Consider the following 18142-nt stretch of genomic DNA (forward strand, 5'->3'; position numbering starts at 1 on the left):
TTATGCAGGTCAGGATGTCACACCTCTGATTTAGGACTAATCCTTGTCTGGACGGTTGTTTTGGCACATGCCTGTTCTATGTGAGTTTACTGATCAGAGAGATACTGGGCAGAGATGTCATGTCCGCCACATTCAGCCGCCATCACATCCTGCTGAGAACGGAGGACCTTTGTGTTTGTCGGCCTGGTCTAAAACTGTATCTACATGCTGCCCTTTGCGTTTAAGGACATTGACAAGTTACTAGACCAGGAAAAAGCATGTCTGTTTACCTGCAGATACAAATACAGAAGGCTGGGATAAAATAGTACATAGATCTGATAATGTAATTGAATCTATCAGAACAAAACCATCACAAAGTGCAGCCTTATTAACAGCAATAAGCCTCAGGCTCAGGAAAAGGCTAAAATGCATTGTTTGATAGATGCTCATATTATTGTGCCAACCCTCTGTGAGTGCAGCTAAATGACCTTTATCTAAAATCTGATGTTTTGTTTTACAGGTTTATTTAATTCTTCAGTGACAGAGAGCGAGAAACAACACGACATCCAGAATAAAATTCATTCTCTCACGGAAAAAAAGGATAGAACTGTACGTTCCTCACAGATGAGTGGATACGATGTGAATGGAAACCTTCGTTATCTCACTCCCTGATGTCTCAGTTACAACAGCAAAGAAGTCAGCGCAGTCTTTACTTTAACTGGCATCACACATTTTGAAGTGAAGCCAAGCTCCTTAGACTTTGTGGCTGAACTGGTGGAGATCATGAGGAACTCTCAGTCTCTACACCTGTTCCTTGTTCCTATTGTGTTTTCTGTAATTTCACTCCTCCCCTGCCCTGGATCTGCCAGCTCAGGGTCTGACTTTGACTATGGAGCCCACCCACGCTTTGTTTGCACCCCTATTCCCATGGACACAGACCCTTCCTGCTTCCCTAAAGAGGGTCCTGGTGTAGGAGCAGCAGGGACTGGCGGACCGGGCCATCAAAGCGCACCTCCTGCTGGCTGGTGGGGGGCCAGCGAGGAGGCCAAAGCCACCATCCTCCACCTCAGGGAGAGCCTCGTGCAGCAGAAAGAGACCATCCTGGACCAGAGGGAGACCATCAGAGAGCTGACAGCCAAGCTCACCCTGTGCGAGGGCTTCAGCCGGGCCGTGACGCCACACGACAGCACGGCTTCGCACTCCCATCACGCAGGGGTGGCCAGTCGCCACGCGTACGCTGACAACGGGCACTATGGCAACCAGCATGGTCACCATGGCAACCTCATACCAGACTCGCCGCACCACCCCTCTGCGGGGGGGCAACGATCAGATGGAGGCCACAGCAGCAACATCCAGGGGAAGGATAAACATGTGACACCAGGGGATATCACATCATCACCGGAGCAGATGGAGAGGATGCTGCAGGCGCTGAAGGAGAGGCTGGACAACTTACAGGTGAGCAGCAAGAGGAGGAAACTTTCTCAACTTTGTATATGCAAATAATATGTGTATAGTTACAGGAAGGAAGATGGTGGGGATTAAAGAAAAAGTGTGTGAAGTAAACCTATTACAGCTGAGAAATGAGAAGGAGAGTAGGAAATCTTATGATGCCCATATGTGGCTTTTCCTTGTTTGGGTGCATTAATGCTGTCGTCACCGGATTGTTTGTCGGTTAAACAGGTCCCAAAGTAGTATGTCTCCTAAGTACTTTAGACAAAGGAACAATGAATTACTTAATCGCATAAAGCCACTCACTACATTGGCAAGAGAAACACTTTGATGTCCCTCAGTGGGCGCCTTAGAGCACGAACAGGCTCAGAGGTGGACGTCACAGATGTAAGATGCTCTTACAGTGGATTGATTTAAGTTTTTGAATAAATCTGGATGTCTCATTTCCCTGTGTATTCTTTAGTACACCTGCAGTTTTGACTTGGCGCCTTTTGCTGTCCTTTTCTGCTGTCTCTCCTGCTTGGATCGTGATCGCAGACAGATGTCCGGGGCTGTAGCGTGCGTTTGTGTGTATGTGTGTGTGTGTGTGTGTGTGTGTGTGGGGGGGGGGTTATGGCACGGGTCTAAGATCAGCAGTAATTACTGTGATCTCCCTTGACAGACTGGTAATCAGGGCATGCACCAGGACAAAGCCTGGATTACCTGACAGGAAGAAAAGCTAAGGCAGATATAGGAAGACACAATGGATGTGAGAGGGACTGCAAAGCATACCTGGCTGCTGAATCTGACATTACAAGATAATTAGTGACTGGAAATAGCAGACAAAGAAGTACAAATTATACATAAGTGTCCTCTAAATGTCGTAGGTGACAGACCAACACATATGATTCCTTGATGCCAGTTTGATCCTGTGTCTAAGCGGCTCTGATACCTTTGTCCTTTCTGTTGTAGAAAGGAAGCTCAGGAGATTAAATGACAGGAAATACTCATTGTTATCAAGTTTTCACCTCTGCTCTTCCCTCTGCTCTCCCTCAGCAGAAGAGGAACACATCCATCACCTACTCCAGCTCACTAAAGGAGCTGCTGCAGAGGAAGATCAACGCCCTGGAGCAGCAGCTGCACCATCGCACCGAGGCCCTCAACAGCCCCGATCATCACGACGACGACAGCAGCAGTCACAGGGACGACCACGACCGCGATGAAGGGGACCATCATGACGACGATCACCATGTTGACGGACACCTTAATGACCACAGGGATGGGGACCACGATGGTCACAAGGACAGCGGGAACAACACCGATCATCATGATGACAGCCACAACGACGATCATCATGATGCTGACAGTGACCACGACAACCACGACAATGGCCACCATGATGATGAAGATGATGATGATGATGACCATCACAGCAATGAAGCAGACAGTCACAGTTACCTTCCTCACACAGGATACAGAGCACCTGGGCCCCGAGCTGGTTTCCATTCAAATAAACTGGATACGATGCTCAACCAGCTGCACCTCGCAGGTACACAACATTAAAACATGCTGACAGTGAGTTATGTCAAGTTCCTATTAATGGAGCAGCACTTGATTTAAGTCGAGTTAGTGGTGTATTATGCAGTTGCAGAAGAGAAAGAAAGGACTGAAAACAGGAATGAGTTTCATAATTCATTGTTGACCTTGGAGGCAACAGTTGACAACAGAATCAAAACGTCAAGGTTTTTTGTCAACTATGGCTGCAAGGTCAAGAATAAACCTTAGAGCCAACCTGAAAGACAAGTACTTAACCTGCTCAGAGAAATAAAAAATGCACATCAATACAATTTCATTACAACTGAGGAAACTCATCCTGCTGAGGAAGATCACGCGATACAATCGAAATCTCCAGACTAGAACAGCTACTAAATGGATCTTGAGTTGAGCTCTATCAAGGAATGATGTTATGTTTCCTTACCAGCAGGTTCCAATAGGAAGAAATCCAAGAGTCCTGATGCCTTTCAGATCAGCTTCCCCATGAGAACCAACTACATGTACGGGCGGGTGAAGAGGACTCTGCTGCAGGAGATCTTCGCTTTGACCCTGTGTCTTTGGATCAAGCCCGGCGTGGGACCCGGCCTGGGGACGCCCTTCTCTTACTCTGCCCCTGGACAGGCCAACGAGCTGGTGCTCATCGAGTGGGGAAACAACCCCATAGAGCTGCTGATCGATGACAAGGTGAGAGAGAGAGGAAACGTGAGCCCCATGTTACTCCTCTGAGCTACAGAGTTTAAGATGATATCTCTGGTTCTGCTGCATTGAATTTTGATCCCTCTTTAAGAACCAGTCCATTGTGAATCATGTTATTGGAGCGCCATGTTCTCTTTTACAATTTGAAGCCAAGTTATCGGGGGCTGTAAAAATGGCGTCTGAGCTCCAGCTCTCTACCTCCACCTGCTACATAAACAGCTGCTGGAGATGCCTGTTGAAGTGTCTTTGAGTAAGACCCTGACCCTGACCCTTAAAGATGAACTTAACCCCTGAAATGTGTTTTTGCTGACCTCCAGTGGTCTAACTTCTTACCTCACTGCAGTGATGCACTTGTGGTGTTAAATTACTCTTTAAGTGGCTTCTTGCATGGTTGTGGTTCATGTATTTAAAATACATGATCCCAGGACACGATTGTGTCAGTGTCTTACCACTATCCTATCTGCAGGCGGTGACATTGCCCCTCTCTGTGAGTGATGGGAAGTGGCACCATGTGTGTGTAACCTGGTCAACACGGGACGGACAGTGGGAGGCCTACCAGGATGGAGTGCAGCGAGGGTCCGGGATTAATCTCTCTCCCTGGCACCCCATCAAACCTGGAGGGGTCTTCATCCTGGGACAGGAGCAGGTAAAGACACAGGAAGTTATTATTTTGCACACATTACACATGCAGGGAAACCCTTACAGTCAAAAAGATAGATACCTGTGAGCGAGCTCAATTCTTTTTCACAAAGAGGAAGTAAAGGAAACTACTGAAGTGACAGGATGTGATATAAAGGTTTTGACTGCTCCTTGTGTCTCTTTTCTTCAGGACACTCTCGGAGGCCGTTTTGACGCCACTCAGTCATTCGTTGGTGAGATGTCCGACCTCCACATGTGGTCGACCGTCCTGAGTGCCAGTGACATCTACAGCCTGGCCTCCTGCGGCAGCCACCTCAGAGGAGATGTCATCGCATGGTCTGACACAGAGGTGGAGCTTCACGGAGGTGTTGCCAGATACCCTTTTGACCCCTGTCACTGAAAAGGCGGTAACACCAATGGAGAAAGACCTTGGGGATATCCTGGCGTGCACCGAGAACATCTGTCATCTAGTAGAAACTACAGAGACTGAAGAAGGTGCGAGAATAAAACAACAGGATGATCATTCAGTGGCACCAGCTCCTCCACACTCTGAATCAATGCCTTCCTTTAAACTTAAATCTGTCTAATCTGTGTTTACAGATTCTGTGTTAGGGACTTAGTGGTCTTGGACCTTAGTTACTGGCCATTATCTAACATGTTCATAAGCTAGTGTTTTATTTTAAACGGACAATTGCTGTATGTGACATATTGTCATACTGTTAATAAGACTAAACACTGTGGGGTTTGTGATAATGTTCGCAGGCCTTAATGTGGGTTCTGTTGTGGTGAAGTGACAAACCATATCTTAGATAGAAATGTGCTGAGAAATCAATTCCAACTCTGGATTCTCTTCTTTAAAAGGTTTCCGTGGAAGATACAGCTAATTTACCAAAGAAATTGTAGCATTAATTTGTGTCACACTTTGTATTTTCAATATGATATCTACGTATCATAGATAGATTGACGTATTATTTTGGAGTCAGACTGAATTTAGTGTTTTACAGCCTCTGTTGGTTTTACAGGGACACAATTTGCCACAATTTAAATTGCAACAGGACTCCTTTAAACAAGTGAAAGTCTTCATTATATTTTTTTTCTCCAACTTTTATAAATTCTACAATGCATGTTTGTTCACTGAACAAATCACTGACATTTCTCATTTTATTTTCAATAAAATTTTAGTCGTACTTTGTGAAGTCATTGCACTGTGGCTTTTCTGAAATGATCTGGCCTTGACTGTATATTTATTGTACTGTATATAAAACACTGAATTTGGGTCAAGTTAGATGTTATGTCTTGTGTTTTTTTTTCTAATGTTAAGACAATGTAAATAAAAGTGTAAAAGATGAGTTTTTTGTTTTTTATTCTTTGTGGCATTCAGTTTGTGATGATGCAGATGAACTGACAGCATCTCTGTTGGGCCGTTTGTTGTTTTAACTTTAATAAAGTTTGCCCTGAAGAGCTTTTATGACTCAGTGCTGTGAAGAGAAAACACCCAGTCACCCCTTTAAATCAAGTGACCCAACAACCAACAGGACAGCCACAGAGACGACTTCAAGTTACTAATCTTTACGAAAGTTAACGATCTGTCCCGACTGTAAAGGCCCGAATTCTGCTGCATTTTCAAAGCTCAATCTGTCAAAAAACAAACAAACAAAAAAAAACAAACAACCAACATCACCTCACAGCTGAAATATAAAACAAAACCCAGAAGAAATAAAAAAAAAAACACATCCACCGGCCCATCACCTCTGTTTACCTTTTATTGTTACACAGTAGTTTACTGGCACCAATGTATCGTGGTTTTCCTTTTGCTACATTTACAGATGATCTATCCATCTTCACCTCACAGTAAATAAAAATAAATAAATACAAAATAAAGACGTTTTCTGAAAGAGGTGGCTCTGGGGTCAAAGTAATCAGAAACCGAGGACCAGTTTTGGTCTGATCATTTCAGTGTTGTTCTTTTAATGGAAAAATTATTTGTTTGGCAACTGTGCACTTCAAGAATACCCAGAGAGCAAAGGCCTACAGTCAGTCCATGATGTGACGAATACAAGCACAAACACGGAGTTAGAAAATTAGGCCTTTGTCAGTTTGATGAAGTGGGAGAGTATAAAGGCAATGACAGATCTGAGCTTGAAGGACCAATCACTTGCTGTGTCTTTAAAACAAGGTCTACATGTTTTTGCTGGGAAAAGACCCCATTCAGCTTCGTGCAACACGATCTCTGTCAGACACTGGTCAGAACTGACCAGGTGATGGTGTTTTATATTTTTACACAGTTCGTGGTTCATCCATCAGCATATTGCAGTGTGTGTGCGTGTGTGATCACCAGTAGAGGGTGCTACAGAGTATTGGAGTTGTATCGTCAGTCAAAGTAACAGCATTTTCTCCAAAATGCTAAAATTGATAAAGTGCAGTAGACAATTATTTTTCCTACCATCTAAAAATGGCAACTTCGATAAACTACTAGAAATAACAGTTTATGAACTGGATGTCAAGCAAATCTATGACTGGACACGACTCTAAACTTGTTATTGATTCATTCTTTCTTTTTACTATTATATGATGAAAGATTTATTAGTGTTCCTTGTTTTGTTGTCTCTTCATTCTTATTACTGTAGTGTAATGGCAAATTGCAGGACACTGGGCAGCCAATAAAATAAAGACTGGATGTTAGTTTAATAGACTGTGAGACTTGATTACTACTTGTGCTTTACTGAGTCTGATTTACTCCAAGAACCAAGTGTGGTCAGGAGTTTAATCAGACTACAAATCATCTCCTAAATATCTTCTTAATTTCCAAAGAAATTATAATTAAGACAATTTACTTTATGCATAAATCAGCTTCCACATTAAAATGCCATTTTTCCAAGTCGACAGGGAACACTAACACTTTTCAAATCAGTGCACTAGTATGATCAGCGAACGCATCAGCGCCTACGACTGACACCTCAGTTTTATCAACATGCAGGTCTACAGTAGCTCGTACAAAAATCAGATTTTAACAAAAGATAAAGAATAAATTAAATCATTTCTATGTGTATCGTAAACAAATATGCTAACATCTATTTACAAAAAGTATACATTGTAATGAGCTGCCTTTGTGATTTCTTGAAACTCACTATAGCGGACAGACCTGGCTCTAACAGGTTAAACGGAGTTATTACGAGCAAGAGAGATGTTGGTGTTCGTCTTGTAGTGTTGAGTGAGGAGGAAATGATCTGTGGCGAACGCTACATCTGACAGGACATGATGATCATTGCTCAGTATAGTGTTATTAAGGAATCGTTAACAAAGCCTCCAGACTACGGTTTTCTACTTCGCTATTGCTCAGACATGTTAAGAAACATGCTGACGAACATACAATATACATGTTGTCTGAGTTTGCCTCCGTTAATTCTCTAAAGCAACTTTTTGTCTCAAGATCCGACCACATTTGAAGATCAACAGCAGCCCGGCAAATATAAACAATCATGAACAGTGACATTTTGCTTACATGATGTTACAGTATCTACGAGTGGACAGTAGTAATGTAGTGTATTTAAAGCCATTGAGTAATGTGAAAGCATTCGCTGCTTTGTTTCTCCTCCTCTCTGACCAAACATGACTGAATTAGTGTTTGAATAGTGAATTCACATTTTGTATGGGGTAAGAACAATCAAGAGAGGCTCATGTCTCATCTAGGCTGCATCCATAAATCTGAAAGAAGAATTCACGAGAACTGAAGCTGCTTGCTACCCTGAATGTGACCGTATTCACACTAATGCAGAAGAATATCAGAGAGCTATTTGTGTAATGGGTTTCCAATCCACATCAGCATTTTTTGTTTCTCTTCTGAAATCCGTTACACATGCTAAAAGCCGATAAAACAGACAAATACAAGATGTCTTCTATCAGGCATGCAGAAGCCAACAACCTTAAGCGTTTCTGCAGAGCAACTATCTGCTGTTTTTCAAGTTTTTTTGTGGAGGATTGTGGAGGACAGCATTTTTGAATCCTCATTGTTCCCAACATTTTCAAATTCGTCCACATTTGCTGAGTGGTTTTCAAAAGCTGACTTTGTATGAATAAAAGCCCAAAACAGGACGAAATGTGTTTTTGGAATGATCTGCATTAGTGTGAATACGGCCCGTGAGACATTTCACAGTTCATTTAAATGCTGAATGAGAGAGGTGGTGGTGAGGAGACAGGACGGGCGGTGTGCTGTAGCTGTAGTGTGTCAGGCTGAATATAACAGCAGTAGTGTAAGAACCAAGATAACAAGAGGCAGCCACAGCGGGTGAACTCGTCATTCTGAATGTGGCTTTAAAAAGTCTGGTGGAAAGGATAGCAAGAAGTCCTCATGTTGAGAAGAGGATGCGTTTAGGGGAAGGGTGGGGGAGGAGGTGGGGTAACAAAACTGATGAACAGGTAGTAAAGAGCAGGAACAAAAAGTCCCATGCTGGAAGGAGAGGTGTGACGGACAGAGGAAGACAGAGAGGGGATGAAGGGAATCGTCTACGGTTGCTCTTCCTTCTTCTTAAGTGATATACGTTTCTTTCTGGCTGCAAGCATTTCATAGAAGGGATCCACACTGACGGCAGACCTGGACAAACGACAGAGAAACACCAGTGAGTGAGGTGGATCGTGTACCATCCAGGCAGCAGTTAGGCCCTTAAACAAGAAGCTACTTAGTGTTTAGACATGATCCTCTGTTTAAGATTTACATACTTGATGCTGTGGATCCATTCGTCCTTCTCCTCAGGTGTGGGGGCAGAGATACGGTACACCATGTGGTTCCCCTCCACTACCCTCCCATCAGCCTCTGTCTTACACGCCTTAATCAGCTGACCGCGGTTGTTGGGGATGTACAACTCAAAGCAGTTCTTTTGGGAGAATGGCAAAGGAACATCAGATAAACAATCGCGGTACGACTACTTGACTGTAATGTTAAGCAGGAAAGCAGACTTACCGGTTTCCTTGGATCTTCAACCTCTCGGATGCTTAGGTTTTCCAAGGGAATGATACCTCGCGGCTCCTTATCCTGTTAGTGAAATACAGAAGACTTTTAATTTGTGTTCTATGTGTTTAACCAGGCCTAATGAGAATCTGAGAGTGAAAGAACAAACAGACATGCAAGAAATCTCAGCATTGATCCTGCAAATATTGTCAAACTGGAGAAAAACTGAAATTCTTTTCTGTTTCGGCTGCTCATTAATTGATAAGCAATATGACCGCCCTTTCAATACATTATTAGTTTGTATGGTTTCACTTTTTAACTTTGTATCTGAGCAGGGTTCAGGCTAGACTAGTATCATATTAGTGCTGGTATTGTTGTGGTGCTATCTCTTTCTTAGGTCTGACTTGTGTCTCTTTTGTTTTCACTGTGCATGAGCAACCAAACCAGTTTCCCCTCTGTGGGTTAATAAAGATATGAATCTAATCCTCGAGTTCAGTAACCCAACTTCCTTGCACATGCTGTGTTGTTTTTTGTTTTGAAATCAACTTCTCTGGAAGAGTTCGTTCCATGTCACAGCTCAATTTCAGCTCCAACAAAGAATTGTCAACATTACACTTTATCACACAATAATCCAAATGTCAATACAAATACATCAGTGTCTGGACACAATAACATCCTGTTTACTGAACCTGATGCATCTACGTGGATTGACAGTGTCACACAGGAGAGGAAACCAAGACTTACTGTGGTGTATTCAAAGTAATAAAGGCAATTGTCTGTGAGAATGAACCATCGCCGTTTCCAGGTTTTCACCCGTCCCCCTGAAAAACAACGACAGAGTTACGATGATGAGTGAGAGGAGAGGGGAAATATGTTCTCAGGGGAGTAAAGTTGAGGGGATACTAGTCTACAGTTTCTACACTCTTACTTCTAACTATGTAGATACTTTTTCTACTACTTTTTTAACTACAACAACTCTGACTGTACATACCTCCTGAGAAAACAAGCAGCGTGGAAATCGCAGGGAAGAAGCAGACACAAAAGGGACCAGAGGATTTAGAGGGAGACAGGGGACAAAAAAGAGAAAGAGAGAGAAGAGAGGTGGGAGAAACAGGAGAAGGGGAGGAAGAGAAATTATATTAGTGATACACAGATCACAGGCACCGCCATGCAAAAGACAACAATCAGATTTTTAGACTGCCGTGGCACTAAAGAGTGAGCCTCTTGTTGTCCATCGTGCTGTGGCAGTGTTTCATTGCCACAACACTGTGAGTCGACAATTCAGGTGGAGGCAAAGAGCCAGCAAACCTAAGAGACAGGATGGCAGGTTCATCATAGCACAAAGCCTCAGAAGAGAACAGAAAGAGATCATGTTTTCTCACAAGACCCTTGAAATCTTTGCATCTTTAACAATGACATCGAGCATTAGTTGGTAAAAAAGTTAAATTGTACAAGATCAGTGTTAAAGCCAACATGTAGGGCTGCAGCACTCCCCACCAGAGGACACCTCACCAACAGAAAGGCCTCACTGGCATCATCTCACCAAGTTTAAGGAGCCAGCCCTCTCTGTCCGGGTTGAAGAAGGTGTGTGTCAGGTCGTTCCCGTCATCCTCTGGGATCTTGAACGGCTCATTTTTAATGCTTTCGTAGAGATTCTACAGTAACAGATATGACAATAAAGTAAGCTCAACAAAAATCCCTCTTTACCAGGATCACTGTAATTGTCTCCTGACCAGCTGCAAAGAAAAATAAGAGAGAGTTCATCATACTCTGAGCAGCTCCTCTGGCAGGTCTCCCCCTTCATTGATGCCTCGGTTCATTGAGATAAAGCGGTCCACTCCGGGTTTGTCCCTCACGTTGGGGTTATGGAGGCTTGTGTTCAGCATAATGATGGCAAATGACAGCACGTAACATGTGTCTGTGAACAGAGAGATGTGCAAGAGAATACAAGCTGTGAGTTTTGTTCTGTAGAATGACTAAAATTAATAATGTAGCAAATTTACCTCAATATCAGAAATAAAAAACAATTGGTTTTGACACAGATTCAAAAATACTGCTTTCTACTACTATTGCTATCACTCTATTTTACAGACATTAAAATATCTTTTGAGTGTAATAAATCTATTAAGATTCTTGTGTCTCCATAAGAGACTGCTGAACGAACCTCACCTCAAACAATTTAAGGTTCCTGTTGTTGCGGTTTTGACCTATAGTATCACTATGGAGCTGTTTTGCTATGAGTGAGTCCCTGTTTTGTTTAGCTTGTTCCCTCAGACACAAGAACAATGCAATATACATTCCTGCTAATGGTTTTTCATTCATCAACATGTGTCTGAAATGTTCCAGCAAAGGAAGCAAAGAAGACGACTGATTGTGAGTAAATGTGGACATAAACAATCCCGGATTTAAAATCTGTTTTCACTCGACACATTGCATCATGGTGAGTAACACTAAATATAAACATTACTTTTGATTACAAGAAAATTCCAAAGGTCATCTTTGAGGAAATAATTCATGGAAACACAAACACAAAATGGTTTCACTGAAAAGCAGTGTTTATGAACTGGCAGACTGTGGGCTAACATTCAGATCATTTCTGGGAAGGGGCTCATTGTTTGTGTGAGGCCACTTTCCCTTACTTCCACCTTACTTCCACTTTGTGTGGCTAAAACAGGAATCCAATGAACTGCCATAAAATGTGCACTCACAAAAAAAAGCACCTCTTCTTGCGATCCACTGCAGGAAAAAAAATGTTTCATTTGCTATACAGTCTACCCTACATGAAATGCAGTGTGATTGAGCGTTTCTATTTACCAGTGCTCTGGAAGACACCGGGGTTGCAGTGGCAGTATCTCTGAGCGAAGGCCTCCATCATTCTATCAATCTTTTGGGCTTCACCGGGCAAACGGAAACTCCACAGGAACTGTCTGCAGAAAACAGGTCGAGGTTTAGGTCAAGTCTGAGAGAACAGATTCTGCAATCGAGGCGGAGTGAAACAGTCTCTGCTGCTCTCTTGCATAATTTTTTCCCTCCTTAACCTGAAGAGACAATGAGAGTGGGACTTTCCATTGTTGAAAAGGTTTGAAGAGTGCCAGGATACTAGTCAAGAGGTTTTGTCCTTGGCTCAAAACAAAAAAACATGCCACAATGGACTCAGCTTACCTGAGGGCCTGGACGAGGTTGAGATCAGTGAACTCATGGAGGTCGACAAAAGCCTGAAGAACTTTGATGTTGAAGTCATCCCTGCAGTGCAGCAACAGAGAACACAGTTACAAAGGCTGATGCATAAGGAGAAAGAGGACAGAAGATAACAACAGACACAGCACCTTTCTCCCAGGTAATCGCCTATAGCTGTCTTGTTGAGTCCCTCTCCTTTGTACAAAAACTGAGCAATGTCCTCTGGAGTGTGTCTGAGCAGCTCATTCTCCACCAGAAACACAATGCCCTTCACGGAGAGGAAAGACGTAGTCAGTCACCACTCAGGTAACACAGAATGAGACAAAATACACCTGCACAAACACTGAAGAGTTTTACCTTTTTTGGGTCCATGTTGAATTTCTTCCTTCCCATTGCCACATGCCTACTTTTCTGCAGGGTTTTACTACATGGTGGGAAAAAAAAGAGAAAGTATTGCTTTTTCATTTTGCTCAAATCATATCTCCATATCAAAAATGACAACAACTCAGTGACAGATCACACAAGATTACATGAGGAAACATCATCACAACGTTAAGATAATTTTATTTATTAAGACTATCTTCTACTGTCTTTAATTACATCAAGCACAGAAATGTGACACTATTACAAATTGTATGCTAATGTTAAAAAATAAAGTTTATGAAGTTCATTTGTGTGAGGCATCACTGTACTAACATATTGCTCTGTAATAAAGTATTAATTTTCTCCAGCACATAAAATGGGGGGGGGGGGGGGGGGGGGGGGGCATGATTGACCCAATCATTTGGTGTAAGCCAAATATAGCTTTAACCTGAGTGCCTTAGTGGAGCTGGCTCATTAAGAAGACAAATGTAGATGGTGGTAGGTGGTGCAAATACACAGCAGTTGGCACCGCAGTACACTGCAGACAAAAACAAATCTGTCATATTCATAACAGCTGTTAAGCTGCAGCTTATATGTTAAGTACAGAAAGATCACTGAGCCTTGTGCTCTGTTGATTATTTATGTCAAGAGCAGTCAGCTTAATGTGGCCCAAAAAAAAAACAACCAACTGCAGTGAAGAGAGTGTTGAAGTGATGGAGTACTGGGGAATGGACACTGTGGCAATCTGCAATTTTACCTGTGCAAAAAACCCAAATCCAATAATGTTAGGAGCGTGGCAGCAGTGTTACTGTGAATTTTTCATCTTACCTGCCCTCTGTGCTGGTCTCCAGTCCCTCCACCTCCAAAATGGCCTCTCTTAATTCCTCCCTCAGCCTCTGTATCTCCTGCAGCAGGACGCCCTTCCTCCTGCGGATGTCCTCCAGCTCAGAGCGCTCCTCTGGGCTCAGGTCTACTGGGACTGCAGGGGAAGAGAAGAATAATGACCCCCTTACTGCTGCTGCACATATAACAAATGGTAACTCTGCCCAGAAAACCTACGGCAGAGGTTGTCTTTATTAGAAACATAAAAGAATCACAAATGCACCTATTTTGAGAACCGCATTGTTTCTCAAATTGGCTATGACCAATTCCTTCTATCAATATCTCACAATGGAAAGCAGAGGAAGAAGTTTGCAAAAATGAATATAAAACATGGTATGGAAGGACAATGGGTAAAGACGCTTGTTGTGTCTGCTTAACTCTTTTACAAAGGTAAAAACATTTGAAAACCAAAATACTGAAAACTATCTAGTACATGATCTGTAACGTGCGAGACCCACTGCCCACTGACCGAGCTGTGATACTCATTCACTCAACAGAATCCAACCCAATCAGAGCACAAGGCAACTGTAAAACTCAAGAGTCAGACAGCACGATTAAATCTTTAGAGGCCCCTCATAAACAGTTTTAAATAACGCACAAATACACTGCTATGACTGAGAAGTTGCTGAGGTCTAAAATCCAATTCCAGCCCCTCACTAGTAAAACACAGACATTAAGTAAAAGCTTGGTGTATAGTAGTATCAAGCCGTGCAACTAGTTTTAATTTTATTGGGTGGGTGATGAAATCTCCCAGATTTCAGCTGGCACCACGATGTAACAATGGTCTTAAACTACAGGGCTGGGAGAGATATCAACATCATATTAATAAGGTATTTCCACAGCATTTTCAGCTGTTATGAAATCATTTGTTTTGACATGTTTTTTAAAGCTGCATCAATTTTTTTCAATTCAATTCAATTCAATTTTATTTATATAGCGCCGTATCACAACAACAGTCATCTCAAGGCACTTTTCATATAGAGCAGGTCTAGACCATACTCTTTAAAATAGGTATTTACAGAGAGAGACCCAACAAATCCCACCAAGAGCAAGCACTAGGCGACAGTGGCAAGGAAAAACTTCCTTTTAAGAGGCAGAAACCTCGAGCAGAACCGGACTCAGGGTGGGCGGCCATCTGCCTCGACCGGTTGGGTTAAGAGCTGAGTTACACAGCTGAGTTACACAGTTTCCTGAATATATTCGCCAAAACTATCAAATTACAAAAATGTTTCTGGGCAAATATCTTCTAAAAGCACCTGCTAGGGCAAAGCCTATTATACACACTGTGTATTAACAGTTACATTCATACATTCATTCATTCTCTATACAACTTATCCTTAAGGGTCGCAGGGGGCTGGAGTCTATCCCAGCTGACACTGGGCGAAAAGCGGGGCACAACCTGGACAGATCGACAGTCCATCAAAGGGCCAAGATATAGAGACAAACAACCATTCACACTCACATTCAGACCTACAGACACTTTAGAGTCACCAGTTAACCTGCATGTCTTTGAACCAGGGTTCAAACCCAGAACCTAGTGTAGCAGGTGCACCTAGCTTAAACAAATGCAGTCTAATACAATAGCCCTGCAATAAATCCTACCTTCATAAAAGCTGGAATATTAAGGTGTGAGTTGAGACTATATTAGGAGATGATGAATTAAAATGTATGCTTGTTTATTATTCAAATATTTAGTATAGCCTCACTTACACAATGGGGTGGACAAAATACAACTCAACAGCACTGTAAACTACAGGCTCTTAACAACTATATATTTAAGTATTCTTAGTTGTGTAGACCTTACAAACCAATAACTGAATGTCTTCTGAAAAGTATATGGTATAATACAATAATACACTAAGTTGTCAGTTTAATAGTTACAGTGTAGGGTAACAGTCCCATAATAAATCCTCCTTCGGGACAGTTATAATGTTCAGTTTTTTGTTGACACAGTTTTAGAGAAGTACTGATTAAACTTTATGGTCAGAGGACTGTTTCTGTTAAACCTCATTAATATAAACAATGTGGACACAATAACAGAAACACTTTAAGATAATAGAATCAAATTCAACAGCACCACAAACTGCAGCTTCCATAATGACTCCTCTCTCACTGTACCCTTAATGCAGGTAGGATTTGATACAGGACTGCTGTATTAAACTGCATTAGTGTTACTTAGGTTTACCTAATAAACTGGTGAGTGTGTATAGTCACATTTTGTAATGTGATGGTATTGGCACATAAACATCCTGGTGCGGACCGGGAGCTCAGAGTAACAGCTTGTGATCAGTAGCACACAGCCTCCAGACCAGTGTGTTTACTCTGCAAAACAAACAGCAGCTCTCCAACACCACCAACCACGCCCACAGTCTGGATTAACTGTACTGTTTGACTCATACAACAGCGGCCAAGTCGCTGATTACCGGTGGTTTCGATAGAATAAGCAATACACAATTTTGACAAGCCCTTCTTGCGTAACTTGGGAGGCAGGTCTGGGTGTTAAATGTCCACCGACGTTAGCTCCGAGCACACAGTCACACAATCAATATTTAGTTTGCGCCAGGCTAAGCTAAAGCATCTTTGTGGCTTATTTTAACCCCATAAAATGTGTTTCACACGTACACTCATACTTTTAACAAAAGCTATGATGTCAATAACTCTCATTTAGACATTCAACGGAATGATCAGTGAGTAAAATTAACTGAGCCACTAGCAAATAACTAGCTACAGATAGCTAGCGATACCCTGTGCAAAAGGCTAGTCAGTAAGCACACTTACTGTAGTCCAGGTCATCCATTTTTGGCGCTTTACTTTTAGGCATAAATATTTCAGAGTCGACTGTCATTCAATATCAGAAAATTAGGGATATATGTTTGAATATATCCTCAAGACTAAAGGGGGAAAAAATAGAGCCCTGGTCTCGAAACGTTGGGCCGGAGACAAAGAAGGTGGCGACACCGGAAATGGTGTCTGACTATCGAGCGATCTACTTCCGGTCAGTGTTTTTTCAAAATACAATCACTTATATTTAGTAATGAAAAAAAAACTTTAATTTTTAATCATACTAGTTTATCATCTACAAGACGACAGGGTTAGCGTTTTTGCGTTTATGTATTTCATATTTACTGGACTCTAAGCTGTTAACAAACCTGTTCACTATAATTAACTATTATTACTGCAGTACAAGCGTGCCCCCCTTAAATGCATTTTATTTATTTAGGCATGAGAGCTTGTCAATTTTATGGAAAAATACCAGTTTTAAAGTGAGGACAGTAACTGCAAAGAAATACAAAGGCCCAACTACAAATTGGCCTGTTCCACATAATAATCTCACCACAATGTCCGTACAGTAGCTTTTCCAGTGTTTTTGATTGTATCAGATGATCTTTCTGCACATATTTAAATTTTTATTTTTCTAAGCACTTTAAAGGATGTCTTGTCTATTTTGGCTTAAAAGTTGAAAGTTATTTGCCTTAGAAACAGCACTTGACAAGAGTCTCATCTCATCATCACAAGGTGCAGCTATTGTTTATATGTTGATTTGCGAGCTACTGTTTCTAAGGACAGTAAATAAATTTCAACCCACTGGTTTAGTAAAATATTGTTTATTATTTATTTTATTATAATGGTCCTGTATATCTAGTAAATGTCCCAAAAATCATACTATAGTAGATGATAGGATATTTACACACATTATACATGCTTACAGTTATCAAGGATCTTGAGGTGTGATTTGTTTTGTGTTGAACGTTTATTTCATTACACAGTCTGGCTCAAGAACTAGATTCTTTCTGGGGACACACAACCCCAAATTGCACTGAGACACATGATTTTGTTAAAAGCTTTGTCCAAATGGCTGCTGTGTAATACAAAACAAATTTCTAGAAGTCAATGATATATAAGAGTGAGACAGCAGAGATGTAAGGGCCTGAAGGAGCACTACAGTGCAATGATGAAACTTTTTAAAAATCATTTACCTTGTTTGTTGGTTTGTCATTGTGATTGATTTGAGTGGATACACAAACTATGTTTTATCCTGTGGGTCACAGTTTAAACAATGCCACTAGTCATCAAAAGAATGTCGCTGCTAAAAGCAACTTCCCTCCCTTGATATCACATAAACATTTCTGACTGTTTCTATAAATAAAAAGACAAAAGAACAGTAGATTTACTTCAGACAAACTTATGAAGTTACATTTATTCAAAACCATATATAACTATTAACTGTACATTGTATATGTATATATTTTCATTGTTTTAGTAATAATTACAATTTCATCACGGGCAGTCCACTACAGACATTTTAATGGCATTATCAACTGAGGGGTCATACCCCAACACTGTCATATCAAACTGGTCTATAACATCATGGTCCGAGCTGTGACCACAGACGACAAAGTGTTCAGGAAGGTAAACTGTGATAGCTATTCTCTTAAACATCGAGAGTAAACATTTTGGCAAAACTCCATTCAAAGTGTA

The 18142-nt window shown here is 41.6% G+C and overlaps 2 protein-coding genes across 4 annotated transcripts; one reads left to right on the top strand and one right to left on the bottom strand.

The window, feature by feature from the left end:
- Nucleotides 1-399: 399 nt before the first annotated feature.
- On the top strand, nt 400-6421 carry si:dkey-283b15.2 (neuronal pentraxin-1). 2 transcript variants are annotated; one of them, XM_051076165.1, is made up of 5 exons: nt 400-1434; nt 2467-2956; nt 3389-3645; nt 4124-4303; nt 4487-6421. In XM_051076165.1, exons 1-5 carry the CDS (start codon nt 763-765, stop codon nt 4694-4696), a joined length of 1809 nt encoding a protein of 602 aa, XP_050932122.1. In that variant the 5' UTR covers nt 400-762; the 3' UTR covers nt 4697-6421. The 2 variants fall into 2 exon arrangements, with proteins under 2 accessions (XP_050932122.1, XP_050932123.1); XM_051076166.1 differs by having other exon boundaries at nt 3392-3645.
- On the bottom strand, nt 6046-16642 carry cyth2 (cytohesin 2). 2 transcript variants are annotated; one of them, XM_018680388.2, is made up of 12 exons: nt 16442-16642; nt 13610-13760; nt 12776-12842; nt 12568-12686; nt 12404-12484; nt 12056-12168; nt 11011-11159; nt 10785-10896; nt 9986-10062; nt 9254-9325; nt 9013-9167; nt 6046-8887 (listed from the first exon to the last, which is right to left on the bottom strand). In XM_018680388.2, exons 1-12 carry the CDS (start codon nt 16506-16508, stop codon nt 8800-8802), a joined length of 1251 nt encoding a protein of 416 aa, XP_018535904.1. In that variant the 5' UTR covers nt 16509-16642; the 3' UTR covers nt 6046-8799. The 2 variants fall into 2 exon arrangements, with proteins under 2 accessions (XP_018535904.1, XP_050932124.1); XM_051076167.1 differs by lacking the exon at nt 16442-16642 and having other exon boundaries at nt 9986-10064; nt 10784-10896; nt 12568-12688; nt 12777-12842; nt 13610-13757.
- Nucleotides 16643-18142: the final 1500 nt, after the last annotated feature.

The sequence above is a fragment of the Lates calcarifer genome, linkage group LG15 (assembly GCF_001640805.2).
Source record: "Lates calcarifer isolate ASB-BC8 linkage group LG15, TLL_Latcal_v3, whole genome shotgun sequence".
In the NCBI taxonomy this organism is placed as follows: domain Eukaryota; kingdom Metazoa; phylum Chordata; class Actinopteri; family Centropomidae; genus Lates; species Lates calcarifer.

What these genes read in the sequence shown, in the direction of transcription:
- si:dkey-283b15.2 (XM_051076165.1), top strand. Translation starts at nt 763, where the DNA reads ATGAGGAACTCTCAGTCTCTACACCTGTTCCTTGTTCCTATTGTGTTT. An exon ending in AGAGGCTGGACAACTTACAG is followed by an intron (nt 1,435 to 2,466) that starts GTGAGCAGCAAG and finishes CTCCCTCAGCAG; the next exon opens with AAGAGGAACACATCCATCAC. An exon ending in AGCTGCTGATCGATGACAAG is followed by an intron (nt 3,646 to 4,123) that starts GTGAGAGAGAGA and finishes TCCTATCTGCAG; the next exon opens with GCGGTGACATTGCCCCTCTC.
- cyth2 (XM_018680388.2), bottom strand. Translation starts at nt 16,508, where the DNA reads ATGACAGTCGACTCTGAAATATTTATGCCTAAAAGTAAAGCGCCAAAA. An exon ending in CGGTGTCTTCCAGAGCACTG is followed by an intron (nt 11,160 to 12,055) that starts GTAAATAGAAAC and finishes CTCTGTTCACAG; the next exon opens with ACACATGTTACGTGCTGTCA. An exon ending in ATTACTTTGAATACACCACA is followed by an intron (nt 9,326 to 9,985) that starts GTAAGTCTTGGT and finishes TTTCACTAACAG; the next exon opens with GATAAGGAGCCGCGAGGTAT.